We start from the raw sequence: 25,425 nt of genomic DNA, 5'->3' as shown, positions 1-25,425 counted from the left end.
GTTGAAAGGTAAATTATTGTTATATTCAACAATTGGGACCAAATAATTTTAAAATAATTAATAATTAATAATTAATATTAAGATAAGAAAAAAATATAAAAAAGAGGAAGACATATAAAATTAATATATATATATAACATAAAATTAAAATAATCAATAATAAATACTCGTATATAAATAATAAGAAATTTATGAAAAAGATAAAAATAAAGAGTTCATTAAATAATGAAAAAAAGAGAAATAAAATATATTAATATTAAATTAAAAACGGATTAAGTATATAGTCTGAAAAACACACGCTTAACCATTTAACCGGACGGCAATAACAAAAAATGGAGATGCGGGGAATCGAACCCCGTGCCTCTCGCATGCGAAGCGAGCGCTCTACCATATGAGCTACATCCCCATATGTTTATTATTTAAAATAATATTTATTCATTCTAAACAATTGTAGGTTATTAAATTTTAAATTACTAATTCTCGATTTGTGTGTCATCATTGAATAGGGGTTATGCTAATGTTCTGTATATCGTTCCAATTTTTTCGGTTATCCACGATAACGATAGGACACAAGAAGATCAACATGTAGAATGCCTATATACAATCCTTGAAGTATGTTATTGTTGTGGTATGGGCTATAATGTTGAAATGCTTCTTCCTTTTCAATGGTGAAATCCTTCAACAAGTTAACAAGAATGTCCTTATGTTTAAGGTCAAACCCAAGTGTATGTTTATGAACCACCATAAAAACCTAGTTGTGGTTAAAAAAGGAAGTTCGAGAGAGGGGCTCAAAATACATTCATCGAGCTTCTTCATGATGGCCTAGATGTAAGAGAATAGGGATCATGCTCATCAAGATCATCAACCAATATAAACATGTTCATCAAGATCAAGTATCATTTCAATTTCCCCATTAGACTTGTCAAAATGTAGCTCCCAAAAAACTATCTCTTATCTGATAAGAACATCTCAAGTCAATTGAACACAAGATATGACATAACCATCTTTTCTTAAGATGAATTAAATCATTTCTTTTCATAGCAATACAACTTGCTAGAGAAGAACACAACCCCATTTATTCAAACTGGTTTGTGAAGGAGTTGAGGACTTCAATTTAACAAAATCAACAGAAAGAACCAAACTTTTACTTATCCAAATGAGAGAGGTAGAATCATATTACTGTCACATAACTGCAAATTGAGTTATCAGATACAGACAAACAATCCATTGCAGATTTCAGTGCAAAATTGAGTTAAGCTCTAGCAAGTTTCAGAAACAGGAGGAAACCCATTCATTTAAGGAGGAAGAATCTGAAGAACCAGTACATTAATTCATATTCATAAACATAAAATCTACAGGTAAAAGAAACCATAATCCCAAGCTTTAAACAGCCCTAAATATTTAAAAAGGAATACACTATAGACAAACCAGCCTTATTTGGAATCAATATTCTATCCATCCTGCCTGCATTTAAATGTTGTTCATATATGTAACAGTTCTGAATGTTTAATTGATAGATTGCAGCAGGCTAAAAAACCATATTCCAAATAGGTTAAAAGATTCCCTTTTTTGGTGAATTGCTATTTGGATAATGGAGATAGGATACGAACAACGTTCTCTTGCTGCTCGCGGAAGCGTCTCTTGAGATAGGTCTCGAGGATCTCCATGACGGAGACGAATCGCTTCATCTCTTCGAGCCGATGGCTGAGTTCGGCCTCTCGAGCCCTTGCCCTCTCCAGACGCGCCTCCGTTTCGGCCAATCGGTCTCTCAGGTCATCGACAATCGCCGGTTCCGTCTCAGGAGAACGATTCCGGGACCGGATCAGGTCATCGTCTGAATAAGGCCTCTGGTTACCGCAACACATGATTGATGAAACGATTGAAGCAGCAGCTGACAGATGAACAAACAATACGGGAGGATGGAGAGGAGAGATTGCGTCTCGAATTCAATCCTCGCCGTCGAAAAGTTGATTTCCCTGATTTGTTCAGTCGGCTATTTTACGGAACCTTGTACGTAGAGCTATGGAGGCCGGCTGTCCGTATCATAGATTAGGAACTGCAATTGATAAATGATAAGTACAAATCTATTTGTGTCCATCAATTAAAGACATTTGTTCGAATTTAATCTCTTACTTTAAACATATTTACAAAAGTACTTAATCTTGCACCTTCACCAATTGTTATATTGAATTTTGTTTTATTCCTTTTTAAGAATATTGGGTTCGTTTTTGTTCGTAGTAATTCCCACGGATTAAACACGCAGTACGCAAATATATTTAATTAGATAAACATAATTTATCGTTTAAAAAAATTGTTATATATTTTTTATTTGGTTTGAACAAGATTTTTTATCTTAAGTTTTAAATCTTAAATTTTGATTAGTTGGTGTTCTTAATTTCTCATTTCTGGTCTCTCATTTGTGATTTGAAGGTGTATTAGTTAGTTTGTGTTTTGTGAGGTACTTGTTTAATTTCTCATTTCTGGTCTCTCATTTGTGATTTGAAGGTGTATTAGTTAGTTTGTGTTTTTACCAATTTTTAGTCCATATTCAAGACGCAAGTTACATTTACTATGTTTTCTTTATCCTTCACTAACAAAAGTAATTGGTAAAAAAAAATCATTTTATAAACCATCTTGAAAAAGGTAATATAACATTGTCTTCAAATTAAGTTGATTGAATCCTAAAGATTTAAAACATGCCTAATTGATCACTTTTAGCCGATCATCTTTAAGACATTAAAATTCGAAAGAGCTTGCATGTGTGTGGGTTCTCAATCTTAGTATACTAATGCTTATATTGAAATTATTGTTTGTTGCTCATTTTTGTTTTTTACTTTTGTTAATATTTTCGGTAGAGCTGGGCATGTGGATCAACACGACATGGTCTATAACGATCATGTTTCAAATTCTTAGAGTGTCGAATTATGCACAGTTTCGATCATTTTCATATTGTGTGTGGTGTAGTTACTCTTCAAACGGGTAGTCCAACATATCTAGTTGATATATTCAAATTGTCATTATGAGATTCATATGCGGTATTTTTTTATTTAATTTGGTAAATAAATTGAATATTTTCATATGACTTAGATATCTTATTAATTTTGAATAATATAATAAAAATATATTTTTGTTATATAATTGGAAGATCGGTATTTTTTTACCAATTTTTGTAAATTTGGATTTTATGAGTGAAACACTTTGAGATTAAAGTGAATCTACGTTTAAACGAAAAATCTTGTTAAATTTATTAATATATATATGTATATTTTAAAATATTATTTTATATAAATTAATATCCGAATAAGATATTTAAAACAAAAATTATATAAAAAAGAGAGTACGTATATACTTAACAAAAACAAAAATCCAACTCAAAATATTTTAAAAAGATAAATTAATTAATTTGTATATTTTAAAGAAAATATAAACTGAAATTTTGTAAAACCTTGAGACAAAAAAATACCAAAACATCAATGTTATGAACGAGCTGTCTATGACATATATCTCAATTATTAAAATTTGGTAAGGATCATTTATTGCATAATTATAACTTATAATAAGTTAGGAATGAAATAAATTTGTTGTTGGATACTTTTGGATTGTCTATGTATTCTATAATTTTGTAGACCTCTAAATTGTATGAATCAAACTCTTATCTTGATTCAACTTATATTTTATTATATAGACAGTTACTTGTTAATAATCATTTAGTATTTGCCTAATTGTTCTTGGTCATTATTTATAATTTTTTATTTCCTTTAAAAAAAAAAACTTAATATAGAACTCATCTTTCTGTATAAATTAACCATTTTTTAAAATTGAAAACATCTTTTTTATTAAATAAATACTAACATTAAACATATAATAAAGAAGTAAATACTAATACACAAAACTTAAGAAAATTGTATTTTTTTTTATCATGTCTATGTTATTTAATAAGTGCTCAAAAATTGGACTTAAAAAACATATATCTAATGAGTAATTAATTACCTTTAAAATAAAAGTCAAATTTATGAAATTCACAAACAAATTGACAAAATACACAACACTAAAAGTTCATGTTCAAATTGATGTGTAATGAAAAAGAAAAACTGAACCTCATGTTTATAGCTTTTCTTTTTATTTTTAAAATAAATGTATTTTGATCAAATCACACCCAAAATTGTGTCAAAAGTCTAAATATGTACTAAAATGTTATTTTCCCGGTAAGAACATGTAATTTATTTATATAACATGAAAGAGAATAAAAACTTGTTAATAAATAAAAAAATAATAATAAAAAAATATAGACTAACGTGAAAAAAAAAATTAATATCAAACGGAAAAGCACTTGAAAATTGATATGTTAATATAAACTATTGTATATATATATATAAGTTCTTTATATAAAAAAACAATTAGAACATGAATGTTTTAATAACCAGAAGTTCATACCGATAACAATTATCATAACTTAATCTCAAATGGAGAAATGACTGATAGAAAGCAAAGAAAATTCTTTTTTTCTTTATTAAAAAATATGAGAAAGAGATGCAGACAATATTTGGCATAAAATAATTGTTTCTCCTACATTTTTTTTTTTGTATAATTTATAGAATATGAAAATGTTGTTTAATACTTAATTTTTTTTTGTATTAGCTAGAGGAGAACTAACCTACAACTCATAACTATAAACTCGCTTAAACTCAATAGTTACCATTATCACAATAGAAAATAAAAAGTTATAATATAAAGATAAATCACAATTTATTAAATAGAAATATCAATATCATGATGTGCTATAGTCATAATTATAGAAGTAAAGCACTCTATAAATATTAATATTAATATCAATAATGATGATAATACATAAAATATCAAATAAAGTAAAAAATTCCATTATATTCTAGATAATAATTTGGATGATGCATTCAACAAACCTGAAAAAATAAAAATAAAAATCTTGCACTAATTTTCAATTTTTTTTTAGACTCTGTAATTATGAATAAGAGTTTTCAAATAAATATAGGACTCTTTTAAAAACACTTTATGGAAATGGAGTTTGAATGTGAGTCAAAAATAAAAAAAATGTAAATGAGCTTAAGAATTTGTCAATTTTTAAACTGATCTTAATTTATTTCAACATTCTTTGAAAAAAAAAGAAAAATGAAGTACTTAAAAATAAACACTGATAACAATGATTCAATGAACCCATAATTAAAATCCATAATCTCCAATATTTCATATTCACAAATGTGTGCTTTTAAATCCCGGAAGGTGTCCAGTTAGGCATCGCAAACAGCATACGACGTCGTTTCTTGGGATTTCCGTCAAACGAAACAAAAGACAGAAGGGAATGAAAGCACCCATCACAGTCGAACAATGGATGCTAGAGAGAGAAAAGCTTAAATAGGAGAGAGAGAGAGAGAGAGAGAGAGAGAGACGGCAGTGGTCTCTTCTGCCTCAATAGTCTATCTATACCTCTCCTCTCTCCGAATTTCACCGCAGATTCTGAACCCGCGAGAAGTTGCATTAAGACCTCCAAATGGCGGACCAAAAGAACAAGTGGAGCTGGGATGTACCTGGATTTGAGCCTAGGAGGCTGCTCGACCACGACGATCATAAGCCTGCCCCGCTTGTTCGTAGATACTCGATTTCTTCTTCTGCAGTTTCATCTCATTCTAAGCAATTCAATCGTGCCTTAGCATCAAAGTTCCAGAAATTACAGGAAAAACTTCATGTATGCAACTTTTTCTCAAAATTTTCTTATTTTCAATTATGTTCTTAAGAAAAAATACAACTTGTGGTGTTTTATTGACCCATAATTGTTCTATATGAGGATTTCAATTGCTATAAATGCTAGGGTGTCTTTACTAACTTCCCAAATCCAATTTTCTTAACTAGTTAATTATTGATTTTTTTTCTTAAAATTATTATCTAGATTTTGGAAGCTACAGTTTCTTCTGTATTAGTAGATGTCTTAATGGATGTAAATTTAAATTGATAAGGACATTTTACATGTGCTTATGGATCTCTAAGATATCCATAAAGACTGTCATCAATTAATATATTGATACAAATAATCAATCTTCTTGGACAGCTTGCTAGAGAAGATTATTTAGAATTGAAACAAGAAGCAAGTGATCTACAGGAATACTCGAACGCGAAGCTTGATAGAGTGACACGCTATTTAGGCGTTCTTGCAGATAAAACACGTAAATTAGGTAAGAGATCATATTTGTTGGTTACTTGGATGTAGAAGTGTAGAAAACAGAACGGCCATCTTTATTTTACTAATTTTTCTTTTCATGGGTAGAATTGTTAGTAGAGGTTTGTATTGCAAATGAACCCTTGGGTGGTTCTGAGATGCTATTTTTTTTAATGTGAGACACTTTTTTATTACTAATTTGTTTTTATGTTTGTTTGTTCAAATCTTGTATAAACTGAAATTTGTTCAGAAAAACTATTTTTTTTGTTTGATTTCTGCATGTCACTTTTATTTTTTCCATTTATGCAGATGAATGTATATTATAGTTTATAAATAACATCATTAGATGTGGATACACTCCTTAATGATTGGCAGCCCTCGTATCATCTTTATTACATTAACTTGAATTTGTCTATTTCCTTGTTGGTTTTATTGGACATAATTTGCTTTGACAATGAATAACCCTCTTTCCTTTCAGATCAGGCTGCAGTAGAAAGTGAAGCTCGAATTTCTCCTCTGATTTATGAGAAGAAGAAGCTGTTCAATGATTTATTGACTGCAAAAGGTGATTTTTCACAATCACCTCTTTACTTGATTGTTAGTTTCATGTGAAATTAAGAGGGTTTTTCTGTATTCTGGGGTTACTTTTGGCTTTTTACAGTTGGGGAAAGGGTACAGATCATTACATCCATGTACATAATTCTGACTGTTTTTGATTACTTTAGCATGCCCATGGTAAGATGACATCAGTCAAATGGTTTGGTAGTAGAGTTGTTAGACTGTGAACAGGGATCAAAATTCTGCTACTCATCTAAAAATAGCTAAAACTTTAAGACATTATGAATAAGAAAATGGAGGCTGTGTATTTTGTTTTAGGGTATGATTGTTTCAGTTAATTATGTTCTCATTTTATTATCTATATGAAGAGAACTGAGTCTGTTTCCATGTTTTTTGCCATATTACAGGAAATGTAAAGGTGTTCTGTCGTGCAAGACCATTATTTGAAGACGAAGGTTTATCTATTGTTGAATTTTCTGATGATTGTACTATCCGCATCACAACTGCTGATGAAAATGTTACCAACCCAAAGAAAGATTTTGAATTTGACAAGGTTTATGGGCCTCATGTTGGACAAGGTTGTTGAAAAATCTAACCTTTATCTCCTATTGTTGCCTCATTTGTAAACACATACTTATCTGCATATTTGACACGAAACTCTCACATTGAACTTTGCATGTGCAGCTGAGCTTTTCGGTGATGTTCAGCCCTTTGTGCAGTCAGCTTTGGATGGTTACAATGTTTCCGTATTCTCCTATGGTCAAAGCAAATCAGGAAAGACGTACACCTTGGTATGTGATTTTGTCCTGTCTCCATACTTGAGTGCATCTACCAAAATGTTTCTGCTTACACACGATCGTGTCTTCTTACACTATTACGTTTTGTATCTTGAGCATCACATTCTGGTTATTTAGATTATGATAAGTCTATCTATGAATCATTGCTGAGGGTTATTGTTTAAGATGCAAAATTATCATATACTATTGTAAGATAAATTGAGACCCGCAACCTTCTGAATTCCCATTTATTTGGTTAGTTATTTATATTGTAAGTGATCACTCACAGATCTTTAACATTTTGTAGGAGGGATCCAACCATGATCGCGGTTTATATGCTAGATGCTTTGAGGAGTTGTTTGATTTGTCCAACTCAGATGCCACATCTACATCTCGCTATAACTTTTCTGTGTCAATCTTTGAGATCTACAATGAACTTGTTCGTTTATTGCTCTAATTCTTTTATCAACGCCTGTTACTTTTGATTTGGTAGTGATCATGATTATATTATCTGATGGTACATGCAATACTTATTCAGATCAAGGACCTGCTTACCGAATCACGAACGACGCTGCCTAAAATTCGTATGGGGTCCCCAGATTCTTTTGTAGAGCTTGTGCAAGAGAAGGTTGATAACCCATTGGATTTTTTCTCAGTCCTAAAGCTAGGATTTCAGCACAGGGGAATTGATACATTGAAGTTTTCACATCTGTATGTTCTTAATTCTATAGCTTTATTTTTTTGATATGTGAATTCATGTTACATTGCATTCTGGGGAATTTAATGTTTAAGGATATGTGAGGTATACCAACTAGTTTAACATTAGCGGGTGACATAGTGGAAGGAGTACAATGATCAAGTAAGATGGGGAGTCTCTCTTAATCAATATCCTTAATTTGTTTCTTAGATATGATATAATAAATTAAGAGAGATTAGGATATTGATTTATTTTGATAGAGTAATATCAGATTTTGGATTTGTATAAATAGGTCTAACCTATTATGGGAATAATAATATAAATTTCCACCCATCTAATTTCTCTCACTATCAGAGCATTATGTTTCTACTCTTGAGTAGCCGAGCAATTGCCTTCCGCGGCCTCTGCCAATGGCGGTGTTGAACATAGAGAAAACAACTCGTTACCAAAGCTGTGAGGAAATCAACATGGCATGCACTTTCTTGAGCGCCTCCAGTATCAACTGCAGTCCCTTCCCCCCACCCCACATTAAGCATAACTTTTCAGGGGTATTAGATTCTGCTATTGCTGTTCTTCCACGCAAACACATTGTAGTTGACTATCATAATGGCCTTTTCATCTCCAATCACAACATCTAGAGTCTTCTTGCTCTTTGTGGTGCAATGCTCTAAAGAGACAACCCTTTAGTACAGCAGGGTTCATCTGGATCGAGCAGATTTGCGACATGTTGCACGTAATCACGTTTGTGTAGATGTAGAGCTCCAACAAGTTGCTAGCTTATCTCAAGAAATTATGTGCGTTAGTTCCTCAGGATCATGTTTTTTTTGGACAAACCGAGAACAATGCGACCTCTATTCTCCTTGTAGGAGTCGTCCCATATACCCCTAAGTGTCACATCTTCATCATTGGGATTTGTCCACATGTCCTGACCACATTGAAAGTAGAGGTCTCCGACGCTAACAAGATGATCGCCACAAAAACTGTCGGAACTCTTCTGCTTGCTTAGAAAGCATAACTGTTAGCCTTACAGTTTGTTTCTATTTCATTCCTCCAAAAAAAAGAGTCAAATTGTTAGATATTAGCAATTGGAAGAAAACAATCCAACGCTATTTGGGCCATTTGACTTGGTGGCTACGACATTTCAGTTGAGCTGTCTCACTTTGGAACAAATTCATTAGTGCACCTCAAAATTCAGCAACCCATTCAAAATTCAACAAGCTCACTTCAGTTCTGCAACAACCGGAGGTTTGGCACCATTTGTGCCGAAATACCAACGTCACCTCTTGTCTCAAACTCCAAGTCGTTAGCGACGCCTCTCTACAACACTCCAACTACAATACTTTGCCAATAATAAATTTCTTATTGAATGGTGACTGAGTTGATGTGAGAAAATTATAAGTAACTTGTTGTTTTTGGTATGTTTGTGTTACGAAAGGAATTAAGAATTAGGGCTGTAAGCCCTAGAATAAGCTGGCGGGTATAATCGTGGCAGCTTATTTTACAAATAAGCTGTTTTAACAGCAAACCTTTTATATTTTAGTAGTTAAATAAAATGTGGGAAAAGAAGTTGGGTTGGACAGCTGTAATTGGTTTTGGCGGGAAAACTTGGAGGGAAAAGAAGTTGGGCTGGACAGCTGTAATTGGTTTTGACGAGAAAACATGGAGGGAAAAGAAGTTAGAGCAATTGAATGATTAAGAAGACAACAATCTGAGAATGAAAGACATTCAACCAATATTTCAATCTAAGGTTAGTCATAATTCTCTCTCTTCAATTCCTATTCTCCTCTACAATTCTAATCCCATCTATTTGATTGCAGAATCTGTAATCACAATTCTCTTATTATCTATTCTCATCCTATTTAATCTCAAACTCTTACTAAGGTACTGTCTTGCTTAGATCTAAACATTACTGATTTCTAATTCATAGTATATCACTGATATCAGAACACCTTTCTTTGCATAATGGTGGAAACACGTATGGAATCAGAATTGAATGAAATTCGAAGTCGTAGTCAGGCACATGACGAACGATTGTCGGCGCTGGATGCTCGCTTCGATCGGATGACTTCCATGGACGTGGCAATTAAATGTTTAACTCCAGCATCAGGTAGCAATAACCGTGAACCAGGAGGTGCAGAGGAAAAAGACTTCCGAGACGACAATTTCCCCGATCGCAGGCGAGCTGAGGAAGCGAGAAATCGGAATGGTGATCGGGACTATCGGAAAGGACTAATCAGAAATTACAAGAGGCATTCTGTGAATCATTGGCGCGAAGAAGCTACTTATCTAATAAGGGAAGTCCACTTTTGCCTACACCGAGACAATTTGCATTTGGCAATAGGAATAACAGCAGTGGAGTCTCCCTTAGCGAACCAAGATCCGTGATACGACCAGGTACGCAAAATTCTGGTACTTCGAGCAGTAGTAGTGTAATTCATAAACCCGTAGCAATCGGTCAGAATCCTAGGAGAACTAATTTGAACCAGAAAACCATGGATGAACGAAGAAAGCGGAATCAATGTTTTAATTGTGAAGAAAAAATGGGAGTATAGACACAGATGTAAAACTGACCCGATTATTATGAATATTGATGTGTGTGAAGGGGATGTACAATTGGAGGAGGTAGCTGAATACAGAAATGAAGAAATCCCAGAAGAAACACCTTTATTTAACATAGAAGGAGGTCAGAACTTTGAAAACCATTAAGGTTAAGGGTACTGTGGGAAAAAACAGTGTGTATATGCTGATAGATTCGGGTAGCACTCATAATTTTGTGAACCCTCGGGTACTTCGTAATACTGAGTTTGTAAAGACATCGGTTAATGAGCAACAATGAATGCGTTGGTCTTAAATGGTCTTCTCAAGGGGCTGAGTTCGTTATAAATGCCAGAGTGTTATCAATTCTAAAATATGATATCATTTTTGGAGTGAAATGGTTATCAACTCTTAATGGTATAAGTTGGAACTTAAAAGAATTGTTAATGAGTTTTGAGTATTTGGGAAAAGTGGTAAAACTGAAGGGTGACACTACAAGGAAGGTATAACTGTTAGATGACAGCATGCTGAAAAATGCAGTTAAAAAGGGAGCTGAAGTAAGGAAGAGATCAGTCCGACAGAATTATACTCCATCATAGCTTCCTTATCTGTTAAAGGAATTTGAAGACTTATTTCAGGAGCCGACAACGTTACCTCCAATTAGTAGTTATGATCATCAGATACGTTTAAAGGAAGGAGCAAAGGCAGTAAGCTTGAGGCCTTACCGGTATCCGTTTCTACCGTCCTTTTTCATCACCAGTCGTGCTTGTTAAAAAGAATGATCAAACCTGGAGATTATGCATTGACTATAGAAAGCTGAATGAAGAGACCATTAAAGATAAGTTTCCTAATCCTTTGATCGAAGAGTTAATGGATGAACTGTATGGTAGCTCTATTTTTTCTAAACTTGATTTGCATTCAGGCTATCATCAAGTACGGATGAATGAAGAGGATATTTGTAAAACAACTTTCAAAACACATGAATGGCATTATGAGTTTGTGGTGATGCCTTTTGGACTAACCAATGCCCCCATCGACATTTCAGAGGATGATGAACGAGATTTTTAAATCTCATCTCAGAAAGTTTGTGTTAGTATTTTTTGATGACATTCTTATCTATAGTAAAACTTGTAATGATCATATCAAACATTCTTTCGAGTTTCGAAGATGGCGATATCAAGGTGGTGGGTTGGAAGTGTTGCTATCTGACAAGACATGTTTTTTTGTTCTCAAGTACCAAAAAGTAAAAAAAGATACATTATGCACTTGATCTAATTCCTTGTGTTCATTATGTAGGTAGATCTTTGTGTGTATTTTATTTACTTGAGAGGAATAAAAGAATCTTTAATGGTGTACAAAAAGATGAGGTTTATGTATGGAGGCAAGCAAAGGCGTTCGTGATGCTTCATGCAATTAGTGAGGGGTGGGCAGGATATTGAAAGCATATTTTGAGTCTATGTTTTAGTCTTTAATGTTGATCTATTTCACTTATTTATTAGTATTGATTATTCTAACTTTATCGTTTTTTTTTGAATTGTGGAGAACTAGCATGACACCTCACAGTCATGACCCTTCACTTCCATTGAAAGTGCTTTCGGTGGGAATCGAACTCGTGATCTTTTGGTCTCTTAAGTCGACTCTTTCCACCTATTCTAGTCTCTACCGTTGAAATCACACTTCAGAATATTTCAATATATATTAGCATTAACTTTTCAAAAAGAAATAAATTACGGATTTAAAGGATTTTGATTTATCCTGATTGTGGAAAATCAGATTTCATGTGTATAAATAAATTTAACCTAGTATGAGAATAATAACATCAACAATTTCCTCTCTAAATTCTCACAGTTCTCATTTTGCAGGATTATCACCATTCATATATACTACAACAACCTCATTACTGGAGAGAATATATATAGCAAGCTTTCCCTTGCTGACCTGGCTGGAAGTGTTAGTTTAACGGTTGAAAGTGATAGCGAGGAGTGTGCCACAAACATTTTACACGTCATGAAATCACTTTCAGCGTACGCAGTTTATGCATTATCTCAGTTGTTTGCTGCTATTTTATACTTAAACTGACCTGCTGCAGAAGTTCTGTGATTATGTTAATGCTGTTTTTTCTGTGTATGTAGGCTGGGAGATGTTTTGAATTCTATAACATCCAAGAAAGATTTAATTCCTTATGAGAACTCTATGCTGACAAATGTACTTGCAGACTCTCTAGGTACCTGGTTCTCTTTTGTTTGAGTGGAATTAACAATTCATGGTAAACTTCTTTTTTCAATTTTTATTAGGTTCATGTTTGTGTATTTCTGGTGAAGAGTCAGATAATGGGCAAGTATAATGGCAGTTTATACTGGGTTTTCTTTTTGATAAAATGCTAATTAGTCTGTGGTTGAGGTGTAGCTTTTGATGCCATCTAATAAGTTCTGGCTATTTTCTAGTTTGATATAGTTTATTTTTTCATAAAAAACCCTTGCTTGTTTGACAAGAATTAGAAATGAAATTGGAATTATAATCTCATTCCACTTCAAACAAATGTACGATTTCATCTGAAAGCGCTTTGAGTTTAAGTGGGGAGTCATGACTGTGGAGTGTCATGCTAGTTCTCCTTTAATTCTCAAAACTTGAAATGGGTCCAATTCTCATGTTTCAAAACATAAGAATATATTTCATAATTACTATTCTTATAGGATTCTCTACACTTCAATAGAATGTAAGATACTTATATATTTTCGATTGTCACTAAGAATGCTCTGAATTAAAGGAGGGTCATGACTGAGGAGTCATGCTAGTCACCTCGGAATAAACTCGGGTCACAAAACAAAAGGAAAATGAAAATGGAAAAAAAGAAGATACTTATATTTTGAAGCAATAGCATTCCAGTTAATCAGAGTACAAAGGTGCTTCCAGTTAGAAAGGTGCGGAAGCTGTAATAGACAGCCTTTTTAACTCATAAAACAAGCAAATTATATTAAAATTATTAATCCATTTCCTCTAAAAGGATAATGCAGAGAAAAGTTTATTTATATATATGCGTGGTCTTTACATTTTCAAAATTTTATAATGTCATTTTGATAATTTTATGGATTATGTATAACTTAATTAGTGTTCGAAGACATCATTTTACAGTAATTTACATTATTAAATAATTAGAGAAATGAGGGTGGAGTTACAAATGCCTGAAAATAGTCAAACTAGTCTTTAGGAATTAAGTAGTGAGTGTTATGCCCGACTTGTGGAACCAACTAAAGTAGTGGTTGGTTACCCCTTTATTTTTGTATAAATGCTCATGTAAATTCACACTCTTTAAAAATTCACAAAAGGAGAATTACATAATGATTTCAAAAGCTTCATTTTATATATAGATTGAGAATTCCTTGGATTCCAACTACAATTCTATTTAACTGTTGAATGGAGTTGAAATTGGACCTCAGTTCCAATTCCAATAATCTCCCTAGACAAATGTCTACTTTATTGAAAGGATCATAATCCAGAGAGGAGATGAATCTTGTCTTAGTTTGTTTTCTTAATCAATTCCTTTTAAAGACTATATAGTAGCTTACAAGAATGTCTTAATTAGGTATACAGTTCTCTCACACTATTTGCATCTTTAATTTTTTCTTTAATTGGTGTGGACGACTCATGAGTGACTTCATTCCTCTTACTATGCTTTTGGGTCAACCCAACTGAAAGGGAAGAAGGTTCAGCTTATGCACACACGCCATTGTATCCAATCCATTCTTAAGAGAGTGCAACAATCATTTCAGAAAAAAAGGAATGGAACTAATCTCTGATGAAAGAATTGTTTGGGGAGATCTAACATACTTAAATGGGATGCTAATGTTGGGCAGAACCATGCTATTAGTTTCAATTGTAGTTGGGTTGCTTGGATATGTTATTTGAAGAGGATGATTATTGGGATTCTTAGTCACATACATGACTGTTAGGGTTAATGGATGCAATGAGCCATAAAGTACATTGTAAGAAGAAAAAATGTGGTCATTTGAGTCTATCCCATCCTAGGAAAATGCCTTCACCACTTTAATCTAACTATTATTCACCTTCTCCGTTATGCTTGATTGCTTAATAGTGAAACTATTTTTAATCTTTTTCTCTGTATTACTTGTACAGGTGGAAGCTCAAAAGCCTTGATGATTGTTAATGTGTGTCCAAACTTTTCAAATTTGTCCGAGACATTATCATCTCTCAACTTTTCTTCCAGAGCTCGGAATGCAATACCAAGTCTAGGAAGTCAAGATACCATCATGAAATGGAGAGATGTTGTAAGAACACCTGATTTTCTTTTTATTTGGATCCTTGCTTTTGTGAAAAGGAGCAATAAAGAAATGACCTTATGAACTTTAGGGCACAGTTTTGCTATGCAACTCCACTATATGAAGTTCCTGCCAACACAAATATCTTACATTTTGAACTTTATGGTTTATAACTGACCTACACTCGATGCATTTAATTTTTTTTTTCTGGAGATATTCATATTTGCTCAATTTCTGTAGGCAAATGATGCACGCAAAGAATTGTATGAGAAAGAGAAGGAAATCACTGATCTGAAGCAAGAGGTTTTGGCTTTAAAACATGCACTCAAAGTTGGGGATGATCAGTGTGTTATGCTCTTCAATGAACTACAAAAAGCATGGAAAGTTTCTTTCACCCTGCAGTCAGATTTAAAGGTTTCAGGCCATTTATTCTCTTCAATTATTTATGATCTAGTTCTTTTGCATAGTTTCTTTTTTTCCTCAATATGAAATTCCCTGAAGTATTAGGTGGTTCATAAGCTAGTGTTTCTGTGCATATCTTTAACAAGCATTCTTGAAATTCCTCTCTTGATTAATGCTGAACTAATTGTAGCTTGTTGATAGTTGTTTTGAAGTTATTCTCAGTTGATCTGCTTGTAATTTGTTTATTCAGATCTCATGAAAAAGGAACAGCTTTTTATCCTTTATTTTTTAACATAAAAGAAATCTTTCAGTGACAAGACCAAAGCCCTGGGACGAAAGATGGACACATCATACTAATCATCACCCACCGTGCTTTAAAGTTTCTATAAAATACAAACATAGAATAGTAGGAATCTGTAAAAACAAAAGCTGTCTTAACTCTTAACACATGAGCAAACACCAACTTTCCTTTACATATAAAACCACAAGATCTGAAGTAAGATTCTTAAGTGAGGAAAGTACATTGGGATGTCTTTCAAACACACTTTTACTTATACAAGATGCATTTACTTCAAGTAGTAGGAGGTTGTTTGTCTTCCCAAGCAAGGCTCATTTATGCCTATCTAGGAAGTTGCTCTATCATTTAATTAGCTTATTTTCTTTTGTATTGCCTATTTATTGTACTCTAAGTATTAGTTTATCACCCAAAAATATATCCTTCCCTACAAAATTCTACATTTAAGAATTATAAAAAAAATATTCCTTTTGTTAGCTACCACTTTCAGCCAAGGAATACAAGTTTTATTTGGTTGCTCCATTTTCACGCGTTTGCCTTTTCTGTCTGTTGCTCCACAAGCCAACAGAACACTGTGGGTACAGACAGATGAAGTCTTTCCCTTCTTGTAATCATCCTTGTGTTTGTTTGGAGATGAGGGGATATTTATGTAACATATTACTGCTTGGTATGAACCTTATATTTCAACAGTCAATTTATTGGTTTGTGTAGCACCTACTCTATGAAAAACTGATGGACTAATCAATATATTTTGCATGGGTATACTGTATAGGTTGATAATTCAATTAGTCAAAACTTGCAACTTATGCAATATCGGATATCTTCTTTACATGTTGACAAATCTAAGAAAGAAATATTATTTTCGGACTGTCCCGAACAGAATCCTTAATATTCTTGAGTGGATGATTCTTTTGGCATTATTAGTTTTTATATCATTTACTGACTTCTGTAGTGTAAATACCGAATAAACACCCTGTATTATTCTATTATATTCATACATGATTCCTGAATCAGTACAATATCAGTTTGGCCTCTTTCTTGATTTTCTTCTCTCCCTTTTATCTCGCAGTCGGAGAATATTATGCTTTTGGAGAAACATAAGCTAGAGAATGATCAAAATGCTCATCTGAGAAATCAGGCTGCACAACTACTGCAGTTGGAACAAGACCAGAAGTTTCAGATCCAACAGCGTGATCTGACAATTCAGACTTTGCAAGTTAGTCTCATGTTAACTCTCTGTCTCCCTTCCATGATTATAAGTTCATATAGTTATTCATGTGTATCTTCTGAGAGTATTCTGCATATCTTCTGATTATTTTCTAACAGTTTATGTCGAGTAAACTGATAGATTCTTCCACTTCCTATGATCTTTTGAGAAATTATTAATGCTCTTTTATGCATTTGTTGATTTAGTCTAATATGTTTTCTATTTTCTTTACTACTGGATACATGTGATTCCATTGTGAAATTCATTGCCATGATTGAAGGTTAAGATTCTTTCTCTCATTTTTAGGATATTTAAAATGTTTTGGCTTCCTGTTACTGTTGTAGGACAAACTTAGAAGCATTGAGTTGCAACTCAATGAAGCCTCTCAGGCAAAAAACCTTGTCCCAGAATCAAGGTCCGTTGTTCAAGTCAACTCAAAAACAGCCGAGGATGGCATGGAATCTCCAGCAGTTACAAAAAAACTTGAAGAAGAACTGTTAAAACGTGATGCTCTGATTGAGGTATGACATTATTAAAGTTTCTGCATGTATCTGATTTGACTAGATTTTAGCTGTTTTTTTTTTTTAATTTAGGAAGCTATCACTACCCCACAGTCATGGTCCCCCACTTCAACTTAAGGTGTTTTCAGTGGTAATCGAACCCATGTCCTTTGGTCTCTTAGGCTCTCACTTGAGCTATCTACTACTAGTGGATTGATTAGGTTTTGGTTTACACAGACATTTCACATTTGAACATGTTCCTGAAATTTTAATTTAGTACATTTCAAAACAAATATTTGATAATCCACTCTTGCGTTCTTTCTATTTGAAGCATGCAAAAGATCCTGATATGAATCAGAAAGACTGTGTGTGAGAAGCCAATGGTTAGCCCAGAAAGAACCCTTCTTCCCCTCCCTAAGAGTAAAGAGGTGGTTGGGTTATTTAGAAATAGTAGGATCTTTGTGTTTGGTTTTGTCAACTGTTTAGTGAAAGAACAAATTTGCCCAATAGGCTGTTAGTTTTGGAGTAAGAGAATAAAGATCTTAGACAACCATCAAAACTTGTAGATCTTACTAATGTGTTTTGCAACATGTGTTTGCTGTTAATATTGTTTTAGGATCTGCAGTTCTGAATATAAAATTTGTTTCTCTTTACTGCATAAGCAGGTTTGATATTTGAAAATGATGTGTAGTACTTTCTGTTGTAATAATAATGATTTTATTTTTATTGTTTCAGAGGCTACATGATGAAAATGAAAAATTGTTTGACCGGTTGACAGAAAAGGCAAATTTAGCTGCAACAACTCAGGTTATTACTGCTTTGCTATCAAATGCTAACTGCACTGTACTACACTTTCTCATCTTGAATTAGCATGTCATTGTCTAGTTATATAATAGTTTATGTATCAATTATGATTTTATTAAAACTTATATAAAAAATACTACTTAATTTACTTATTTATCTAAATTGTATATAAAGATGTAGAATATTATCCATCAAAACTAATTATTTTATTGATCATTTAAAATAAAGCTTGTTAAGAATTTATTTGAGCTAGCCTTACACATGTTCTATTATTTGATTTGATTAAGAATTACATTTAATTTTATATCTACCATCTACTGTTACATTAATATACTTTACTATTTCAGAACGATTATAGATAACATGGGACAAAAGATTACGTGCATTAATATTTTTAATCATATTATGAATAGTTACATAATGATTTAGGAAATAAAGAATGATGCTACATTCTAACAAGATTTATAGATTTTAGTTCAGAAGGATTATATAAAATAGGACAAAAGATTATATTCTTTAATATTTACAATCAAATATTCAACTAAGGTTCTTATCATTTTAATATTTATTTACAGGATTATCTGTTGAAATATCTTCTCCTATTTTTTCGAAAACCACATTATATAAAATGTGTAAATACTTTCTCATAATAATAATAAATCTTAGATAACACTAGATTTAATAAATAATTTAACTAATTTTTTTTATTATATGAAACGCAAGTATTATCTATCATTTTCGTTAATGCCAGGAAAGGTTTGGGACTTCTGAAGCTTTGTGTTTTGGATGTGGTTTTGATACATTTTTTTTTTCTGGAGGGTTGGGTTGCTAGAAAAAGTACAAAAAATAAGCAGATATTATTGTTTTAACAACCCTGTACACTCTTAGAAAAGAAATAAAGAGATGTAGCTTCTGTTACTCCATTTCTGTTCTAGATACATTTCAGAAATGTGGTTATTGATGATTTTCATTTTTCCACCCAGGTCCCATGTGTTTCTCAAATTGCTACATCAGTCCGTTCTAGATTTCTTATCTAATGCCACTGTCTTCCTGTCCCAGGTGTCTAGTCCATTGCCCAATGCAACCCCAACCACTATACAGGCTCAGGATGTGGGAAGGTTGTTTTCATTGCCTTTCTAGAGTTAGTAGTGATTTAATTTTTTGTGTGTGCAAGTGTTGTCCAATTGACATCTTTTGAGCTTTGGTTTTAGTTGCTTATATCTTTTGTTGCCTAAACTTACTATAAGCAGGATTGATGGAGATAATAAAGGAAGTTCTCTTCATGGTTCTTCTTCACCTTTGGTCACTGATAAAAATGAAGGCACTGTTGCTTTGGTTAAATCAGGTGCAGAGAAAATCAAGTCAACCCCTGCTGGAGAATATCTTACTGCTGCTCTAAATGATTTTGATCCTGATGAATATGACAGCCTTGCTACCATATCTGATGGAGCGAACAAACTTCTAATGCTGGTAAGAAGTGAATATGTTTTTTATGCACTCGTTAATGAGCAATGTTTAGTATGTAGAAAATAAAAGAGATGTTTTGTGTAGAAAACTAAAAAAGATGTATCATTGAAGATGTAAACATACATAATAGGGATAATATATTCAGGATACACAATGTAATAGTATCTTAATGAAATATGCTGAATAAATTCAGGAAAAGTGTTCACAATGATTCAAGAAATATAGCTGAATTTTTTCTCAGAAATACAACAAACTAAGGTCGCTAATTAATGAAAACAAATGGACTAAAAAACAACAGGATAGTAAACAAAATCTTACTAGAGCGATGAATCCCTTTACTAGTGATTATGGTGGTCATTGGTGGAACCTTAAATGTGTCCTAAAGCTCGTATACGATGCAGTAAATCCAAGAGATTTATTTAGCAAATGATATGATCTTGTGGCATGTATCTTTTCACCAAGAATTCTCTAGATAAAAAGTAATATAAGTGCTATAACATGCCAGGTCCTGGCAGCAGTCATTAAAGCGGGTGCTTCACGAGAGCACGAAATACTTGCTGAAATACGAGATGCCGTTTTCTCTTTCATTCGTAAAATGGAGCCAAAGAGGGTAATGGACACCATGCTTGTTTCTCGTGTTAGAATCTTGTACATCAGATCACTGCTTGCAAGATCACCAGAGCTTCAATCAATTAAGGTATAGAAACATTAGATAGATGACATCATCTTCTAGTACAAGTTACTGCCTACAATTTCTTGATGTGAATTCTTTGTTTTCTTCTATGCTAGGTATCACCTGTTGAACGATTTCTAGAAAAAGGTAGTTCAGGACAAAGCAGAAATTCCAGCCGAGGGAGCAGCCCTGGAAGATCTCCAGTACGTTACGAAAACAGAATCTCCACTGTTGACTACCAGATTCAAGGCTTTAAAGTCAATATAAAGCCAGAAAAGAAATCCAAGTTATCTTCCGTGGTTCTAAAGATTCGTGGGATTGATCAGGTTCGATGGCAAGGATTTCCTTGTTAACTTTTGGACTTAACCTTTATTTTTATAACATTTTAACTGATAAATAACTTTAGTCATCAAACCCAAATAACTTTTTCAAATAATAAAAAAACTACATCAAACAAGCTCTTAAGACTCCCATTTTTTTCAGGACCCATCTGCTTATTTTCACATTCTTCCTCTGATCTTATATCAGGAATCTTGGAGACATCATGTAACTGGAGGAAAACTGAGAGAAATAACCGAGGATGCTAGAAGTTTTTCAGTTGGAAACAAGGCACTTGCTGCTTTATTTGTTCATACTCCAGCTGGCGAGCTCCAGCGTCAAATACGAGCTTGGCTTGCAGAGAATTTCGAGTTCCTCTCCATCTCGAGTGATGATGCTTTGGGTGGTACTACTGGCCAACTTGAGCTTCTTTCCACAGCAATAATGGATGGATGGATGGCAGGACTTGGTACTGCATTGTCCCCTAGTACCGATGCACTTGGCCAACTTTTGGCCGAGTATTCAAGACGCGTGTATAGTTCACAGTTACAACACTTGAAGGCATATTCCGATTTTTCTTCAGCTTTTTCTCGAATCTTAAATAACTGGAGTCTCTCATCCCAGATTTTGTTTTTGGAACAGGACATAGCAGGTACTTTGGCAACTGAAGAGGCTGAGGGCCCTGTACAAGTGGCTAAATTGCGTTCAGCTCTTGAATCTGTTGACCACAAGAGAAGAAAGGTAGTGTATTTATTTATTTAGTCAGAAACTTTGTGAATTTCTTTGGATTTAGCATGATTTCAGAAGGATGTTTCCGACATACCTTAAATTCGAATTAAGTATATATCTTGAAAGTAAATGAACAAGAGAATTATAATTAAGAACGAAGAGAAGATAATAATTAATGGGAGAGAGATAGAACCCTAACTGCTAGGGTGAATACAATGGGGAAGAATGAAGAAGATAGAGAAAAATTGATCTTGAAAGATTTCTCTAATAATGTCTTCTGTTTCTGCAAATCAGGATCTCTTCCTTATATACCTTCATCTGCCATAATCAATTTCCCTGTCAATCCCACATTTTAGTTACGGCCTTATTAATAATTATTTATTTTTATATTGATAATTATTTATTCATAGTTTAGATTATTCTAGGGTTAGGAAATCTAACGATCCCTCGTATCATTAGCCTCCCCTTCAACATTTGTTCGACCATGAACAACACAATTAAAAGAAGACGACGACTTATTTCCAACTAACCCAAGTTTTGGAAATTCATATTCAAACCAAGATTCATCCTCCCATGTAGACAATAAATGAAGATTCAGCTAAAACTCCCAAAATATCCAGTGACTCTTCGAACCACAAGAATCGCCGGAATTGCTTCGTTAGGCTATCGGGTGGTTCCACAAACCATATGAAATATTTGCAACTTATCAACGACTTATGACCAAAACTTCTTTGAATATAACTTTTATCGTTAGGTGGTTCTTCAAACCACAAAAAGTATCTCACTTTTTGTCTTGAATCAAGACATGGTTGAAACATAGGGTCGTTGCCTAAGATTCGGTCTTCGAGACTCTCAAATGCATCAACTGTCAAAGAGAATTGAGCTATGCCTCGATCAACTTGATCACGATTGTATGTATCAATGTATGTCGATTGCACTTCATGTTCGTTAATCACCATTAGTAGCATCTCGTTTCCCAACACTAATTTTGGGATTTGCGAAGAAATAACCAATAATTTTGCATTGCCGCACATCTCTTCTACTAACCCATAATCGTCGCATTTTGTCTCGTATTCCTCTCGAGTCTTTGCTTTTTCTTCATCAACACTTTTTTGTTGGGCCACTTGAGGAACCAAACTTGAGTTTTTCAATCCGTCAAAATAGTTATGATGTTTTACTCTAAAACATCTCTTGATTGTTTAAGAGGTTTGCTCTCAACCTTTTTCTCTAACTGCATAATCACTTTTTGCATTGCTGTCATCATTTCTTCCATTCGGTTGAGTCGTTTATCATGATTCAATCTTTTATCACTTTCTTGGAGCTTCAAACGCATCTCTTTTAGCTCACTTTCTGTTACGAGTTCCGTCATTTCTAACGAATTGAGCTCTTGGCTTGCACTGATTCGCTTCACGTCATAATGCTGCTGGATATTCACAACATGATAAACTCTTCTTCACTCAGATTGGTCACGATCTGTAGTTATACTATTAGTAGAATCGAGATTTGTACCGTTCTAGCATGCCTTAGGAAGGGGACAAGAATGAAAACTGTGTCGCGGCAGAGACTTCGGAAGAAATAAGAAAAAGAATTCAGCTGGTCGCAATCGCAATCACCGCGTTTTCAAATTTCAGATTCGAGATTTCGCTAATTTATCGCTGTCGCACGATTCACTTCTATATCCCGCAAACAGTTCTTCATCTTCACTGAATCTTCTTCTTCACCAAATTGGATTTATTCTTGCGACTGAATCCTTAGCAATTCTTTATGATTCTCCATAGACGAAAGAACGACGCTTTGATACCAATGATATACCTTAAACTCGAATTAGGTATATATCTTGAAAGTAAATGAACAAGAGAATTATAATTAAGAACGAAGAGAAGATAAGAATTAACGGGGGGAGATAGACCCCTAACTGCTAGGGTGAATACAATGGGGAAAGAAGGAAGAAGATAGAAGATATAGAGAAGTTGATTTTGAAAGATTTCTCCAATAATGTCTTCTTTCTCCAAATCAGATCTCTTCCTTATCTGCCTTCAGCTGCCATAATCAATTTTTCTGTCAATCCCACATTTTTTGCTACTGCCTTATTAATAATTATTTATTCCCGTATTGATAAATATTTATTCCTACTTCAAATTATTCTAGGGTTAGGAAACTTAACCCTAACAATCCCTTGTATCAGTTTCTCAAGTGGATGTCATCTCTTTGGGCCTATTTGGAAAATTGTATTTTTTGTCACGTTCTGTTTAATCACAACCACATTAGAAAATCTCCATATTAGAATTAGCATACTAATAATACATCCCTTTGTATTGCTTGATATGTTTCTCAAGCAGAGTTGTCATGAAATTAGCCAAGGGTTTATCTATTTCAATTCATTGGTGATTTCTTGTTATGAATGCGGTGTGAATATTTCAATGTTGACTTTTGCTTATTTCACATAATGCGCAAATTTTGGTTGAGCAGATACTGCAACAAATGAGAAATGACGTGCCATTATTAACACTGGATGGCCACAGTTCTCCAATACAGAATCCATCTACAGCAGCCGAAGATGCACGCCTGGCTTCCTTAATTTCGCTGGATGGGATGTTGAAGCAAATAAAGGTTTCTCATATTTTCACTTCTTACAGCTCCATTTCTCTCAAAAATATGTGTTAACTTCTATTTTCAGGATATAACGAGACAATCATCTGTAAGCACCATTGGGAGGAACAAGAAGACGACGTTGTTAGCATCTTTAGACGAGCTTTCAGAAAGGATGCCGTCTTTACTCGACATTGACCATCCATCTGCTCAACGCCACATTGCACAAGCTCGTCGTTTAGTTGAGGTATATTTTTTACAAGTTTTTTTCTTTTTTTCTCAAATAATTTCCCTCCCAATTAAAGTACCTGGATTAGTTTGCTTGCATTTTTAATAACACAAGATCTATTTAACTTAAAAAGGAAAACAGTTACTATTCTAATATATAGTGATGAATTCAGTGTTAAAAATTTTGGTGTCGTTTATTCACAATGACAATAGCATGTACAATATCCCTAAAATACCCTTTACAATCCTATCATCTCCCATTGAAACCCAAAAAAACCCATATGCTATCAAATGTCCTAAACACATATATCAACACATTGACTATTTAACTTAAAATGGAAAATGGTTACTATCTATTAATACAAACTTCAACGTTTAAAAAAGAAAAAGTAGAATAAAACATTTCAGTCGCATTGTAAATATAATGTTAAAATCTTATGATTATATTTGTCTTTATTTTGCAATCTGTTACAGTCGATTCCAGAGAACGACGAGCCACTTCACGAGATATCAACTGGTGCTTCGAGATCGTTTTCAGATTCAGGATCCAACATAGAAACAGACGTAGCTCAGTGGAATGTTCTTCAATTCAACACGGGTTCAACAAGCCCTTTCATCATAAAATGTGGAGCAAACTCAAACTCGGAGCTAGTGATCAAAGCTGATTCTAGGGTTCAAGAACCAAAAGGAGGTGAGATAGTGAGAGTGGTTCCAAGACCAACAGTTTTTGAACACATTAGCTTGGAAGAGATGAAACAGATATTCTCTCAACTGCCAGAAGCTCTAAGCTTGCTGGCTCTGGCCAGAACCGAAGATGGGACTCGGGCTCGCTTCTCTAGGCTGTATAGAACTCTTGCCATGAAGGTTCCCGCTTTACGTGACTTGGTTGGGGAACTTGAGAAGGGTGGAGCTTTGAGAGACGTGAAGACTTAGAGTTCTCAAAGCAAGCCACGGAAAAAGGAAATTTATTTTTTCTGTTTCGGATTTGTATTGTATGTGTATACAAAGACTTGTGTTAATATGAATATGTTGGTTTTTTATTTTTTTAATGTATCATATTTGATGCATGGATGGTAACAACACATCTTATGTTATTTTATACAATGTTTTGTTTATCATATTACATTTTTAGTGCTACTTATAGTATTCTATTTAAAGAATAAAGAGTTCATATTTTGAACGT

At 33.6% G+C, this 25,425-nt stretch overlaps 2 protein-coding genes and 2 non-coding genes across 4 annotated transcripts; 1 reads left to right on the top strand and 3 right to left on the bottom strand.

Annotated features, from left to right (window-relative positions):
• Positions 1-333: 333 nt before the first annotated feature.
• On the bottom strand, positions 334-406 carry TRNAA-CGC. The gene has a single exon. It is a non-coding gene; the product is annotated as a tRNA-Ala (tRNA).
• Positions 407-460: 54 nt separating this feature from the next.
• Positions 461-564, bottom strand: LOC124928324. Its single transcript, XR_007098527.1, has one exon. It is a non-coding gene; the product is annotated as a U6 spliceosomal RNA (small nuclear RNA).
• Positions 565-1,314: 750 nt separating this feature from the next.
• On the bottom strand, positions 1,315-2,047 carry LOC124926589 (protein SKIP34). The gene has a single exon (XM_047466840.1). It carries the CDS (start codon positions 1,863-1,865, stop codon positions 1,581-1,583), a length of 285 nt encoding a protein of 94 aa, XP_047322796.1. The 5' UTR covers positions 1,866-2,047; the 3' UTR covers positions 1,315-1,580.
• Positions 2,048-5,360: 3,313 nt separating this feature from the next.
• Positions 5,361-25,380, top strand: LOC124925888 (kinesin-like protein KIN-14B). The gene is made up of 23 exons (XM_047466008.1): positions 5,361-5,719; positions 6,080-6,203; positions 6,666-6,752; positions 7,153-7,323; positions 7,430-7,536; positions 7,829-7,960; positions 8,060-8,232; positions 12,616-12,777; positions 12,886-12,977; positions 14,888-15,039; positions 15,271-15,444; positions 16,797-16,943; positions 17,279-17,455; positions 18,170-18,241; positions 19,298-19,356; positions 19,489-19,708; positions 20,211-20,402; positions 20,495-20,704; positions 20,907-21,257; positions 21,339-21,437; positions 23,895-24,035; positions 24,103-24,261; positions 24,717-25,380. Exons 1-23 carry the CDS (start codon positions 5,525-5,527, stop codon positions 25,173-25,175), a joined length of 3,855 nt encoding a protein of 1,284 aa, XP_047321964.1. The 5' UTR covers positions 5,361-5,524; the 3' UTR covers positions 25,176-25,380.
• The last annotated feature ends 45 nt before the right edge of the window (positions 25,381-25,425 follow it).

The sequence above is a fragment of the Impatiens glandulifera genome, chromosome 2 (assembly GCF_907164915.1).
Source record: "Impatiens glandulifera chromosome 2, dImpGla2.1, whole genome shotgun sequence".
NCBI classification, from domain to species: Eukaryota; Viridiplantae; Streptophyta; class Magnoliopsida; order Ericales; family Balsaminaceae; genus Impatiens; species Impatiens glandulifera.
This window is presented reverse-complemented; position numbering and strand designations above follow the sequence as displayed.

Excerpts from the sequence above, each read along its gene's own strand:
- LOC124926589 (XM_047466840.1), bottom strand. The coding sequence starts at position 1,865 with ATGTGTTGCGGTAACCAGAGGCCTTATTCAGACGATGACCTGATCCGG.
- LOC124925888 (XM_047466008.1), top strand. The coding sequence starts at position 5,525 with ATGGCGGACCAAAAGAACAAGTGGAGCTGGGATGTACCTGGATTTGAG. Across the intron at positions 19,709-20,210 it reads CGAACAAACTTCTAATGCTG|GTCCTGGCAGCAGTCATTAA; the intron begins GTAAGAAGTGAA and ends ATAACATGCCAG. Across the intron at positions 20,403-20,494 it reads CAGAGCTTCAATCAATTAAG|GTATCACCTGTTGAACGATT; the intron begins GTATAGAAACAT and ends CTTCTATGCTAG.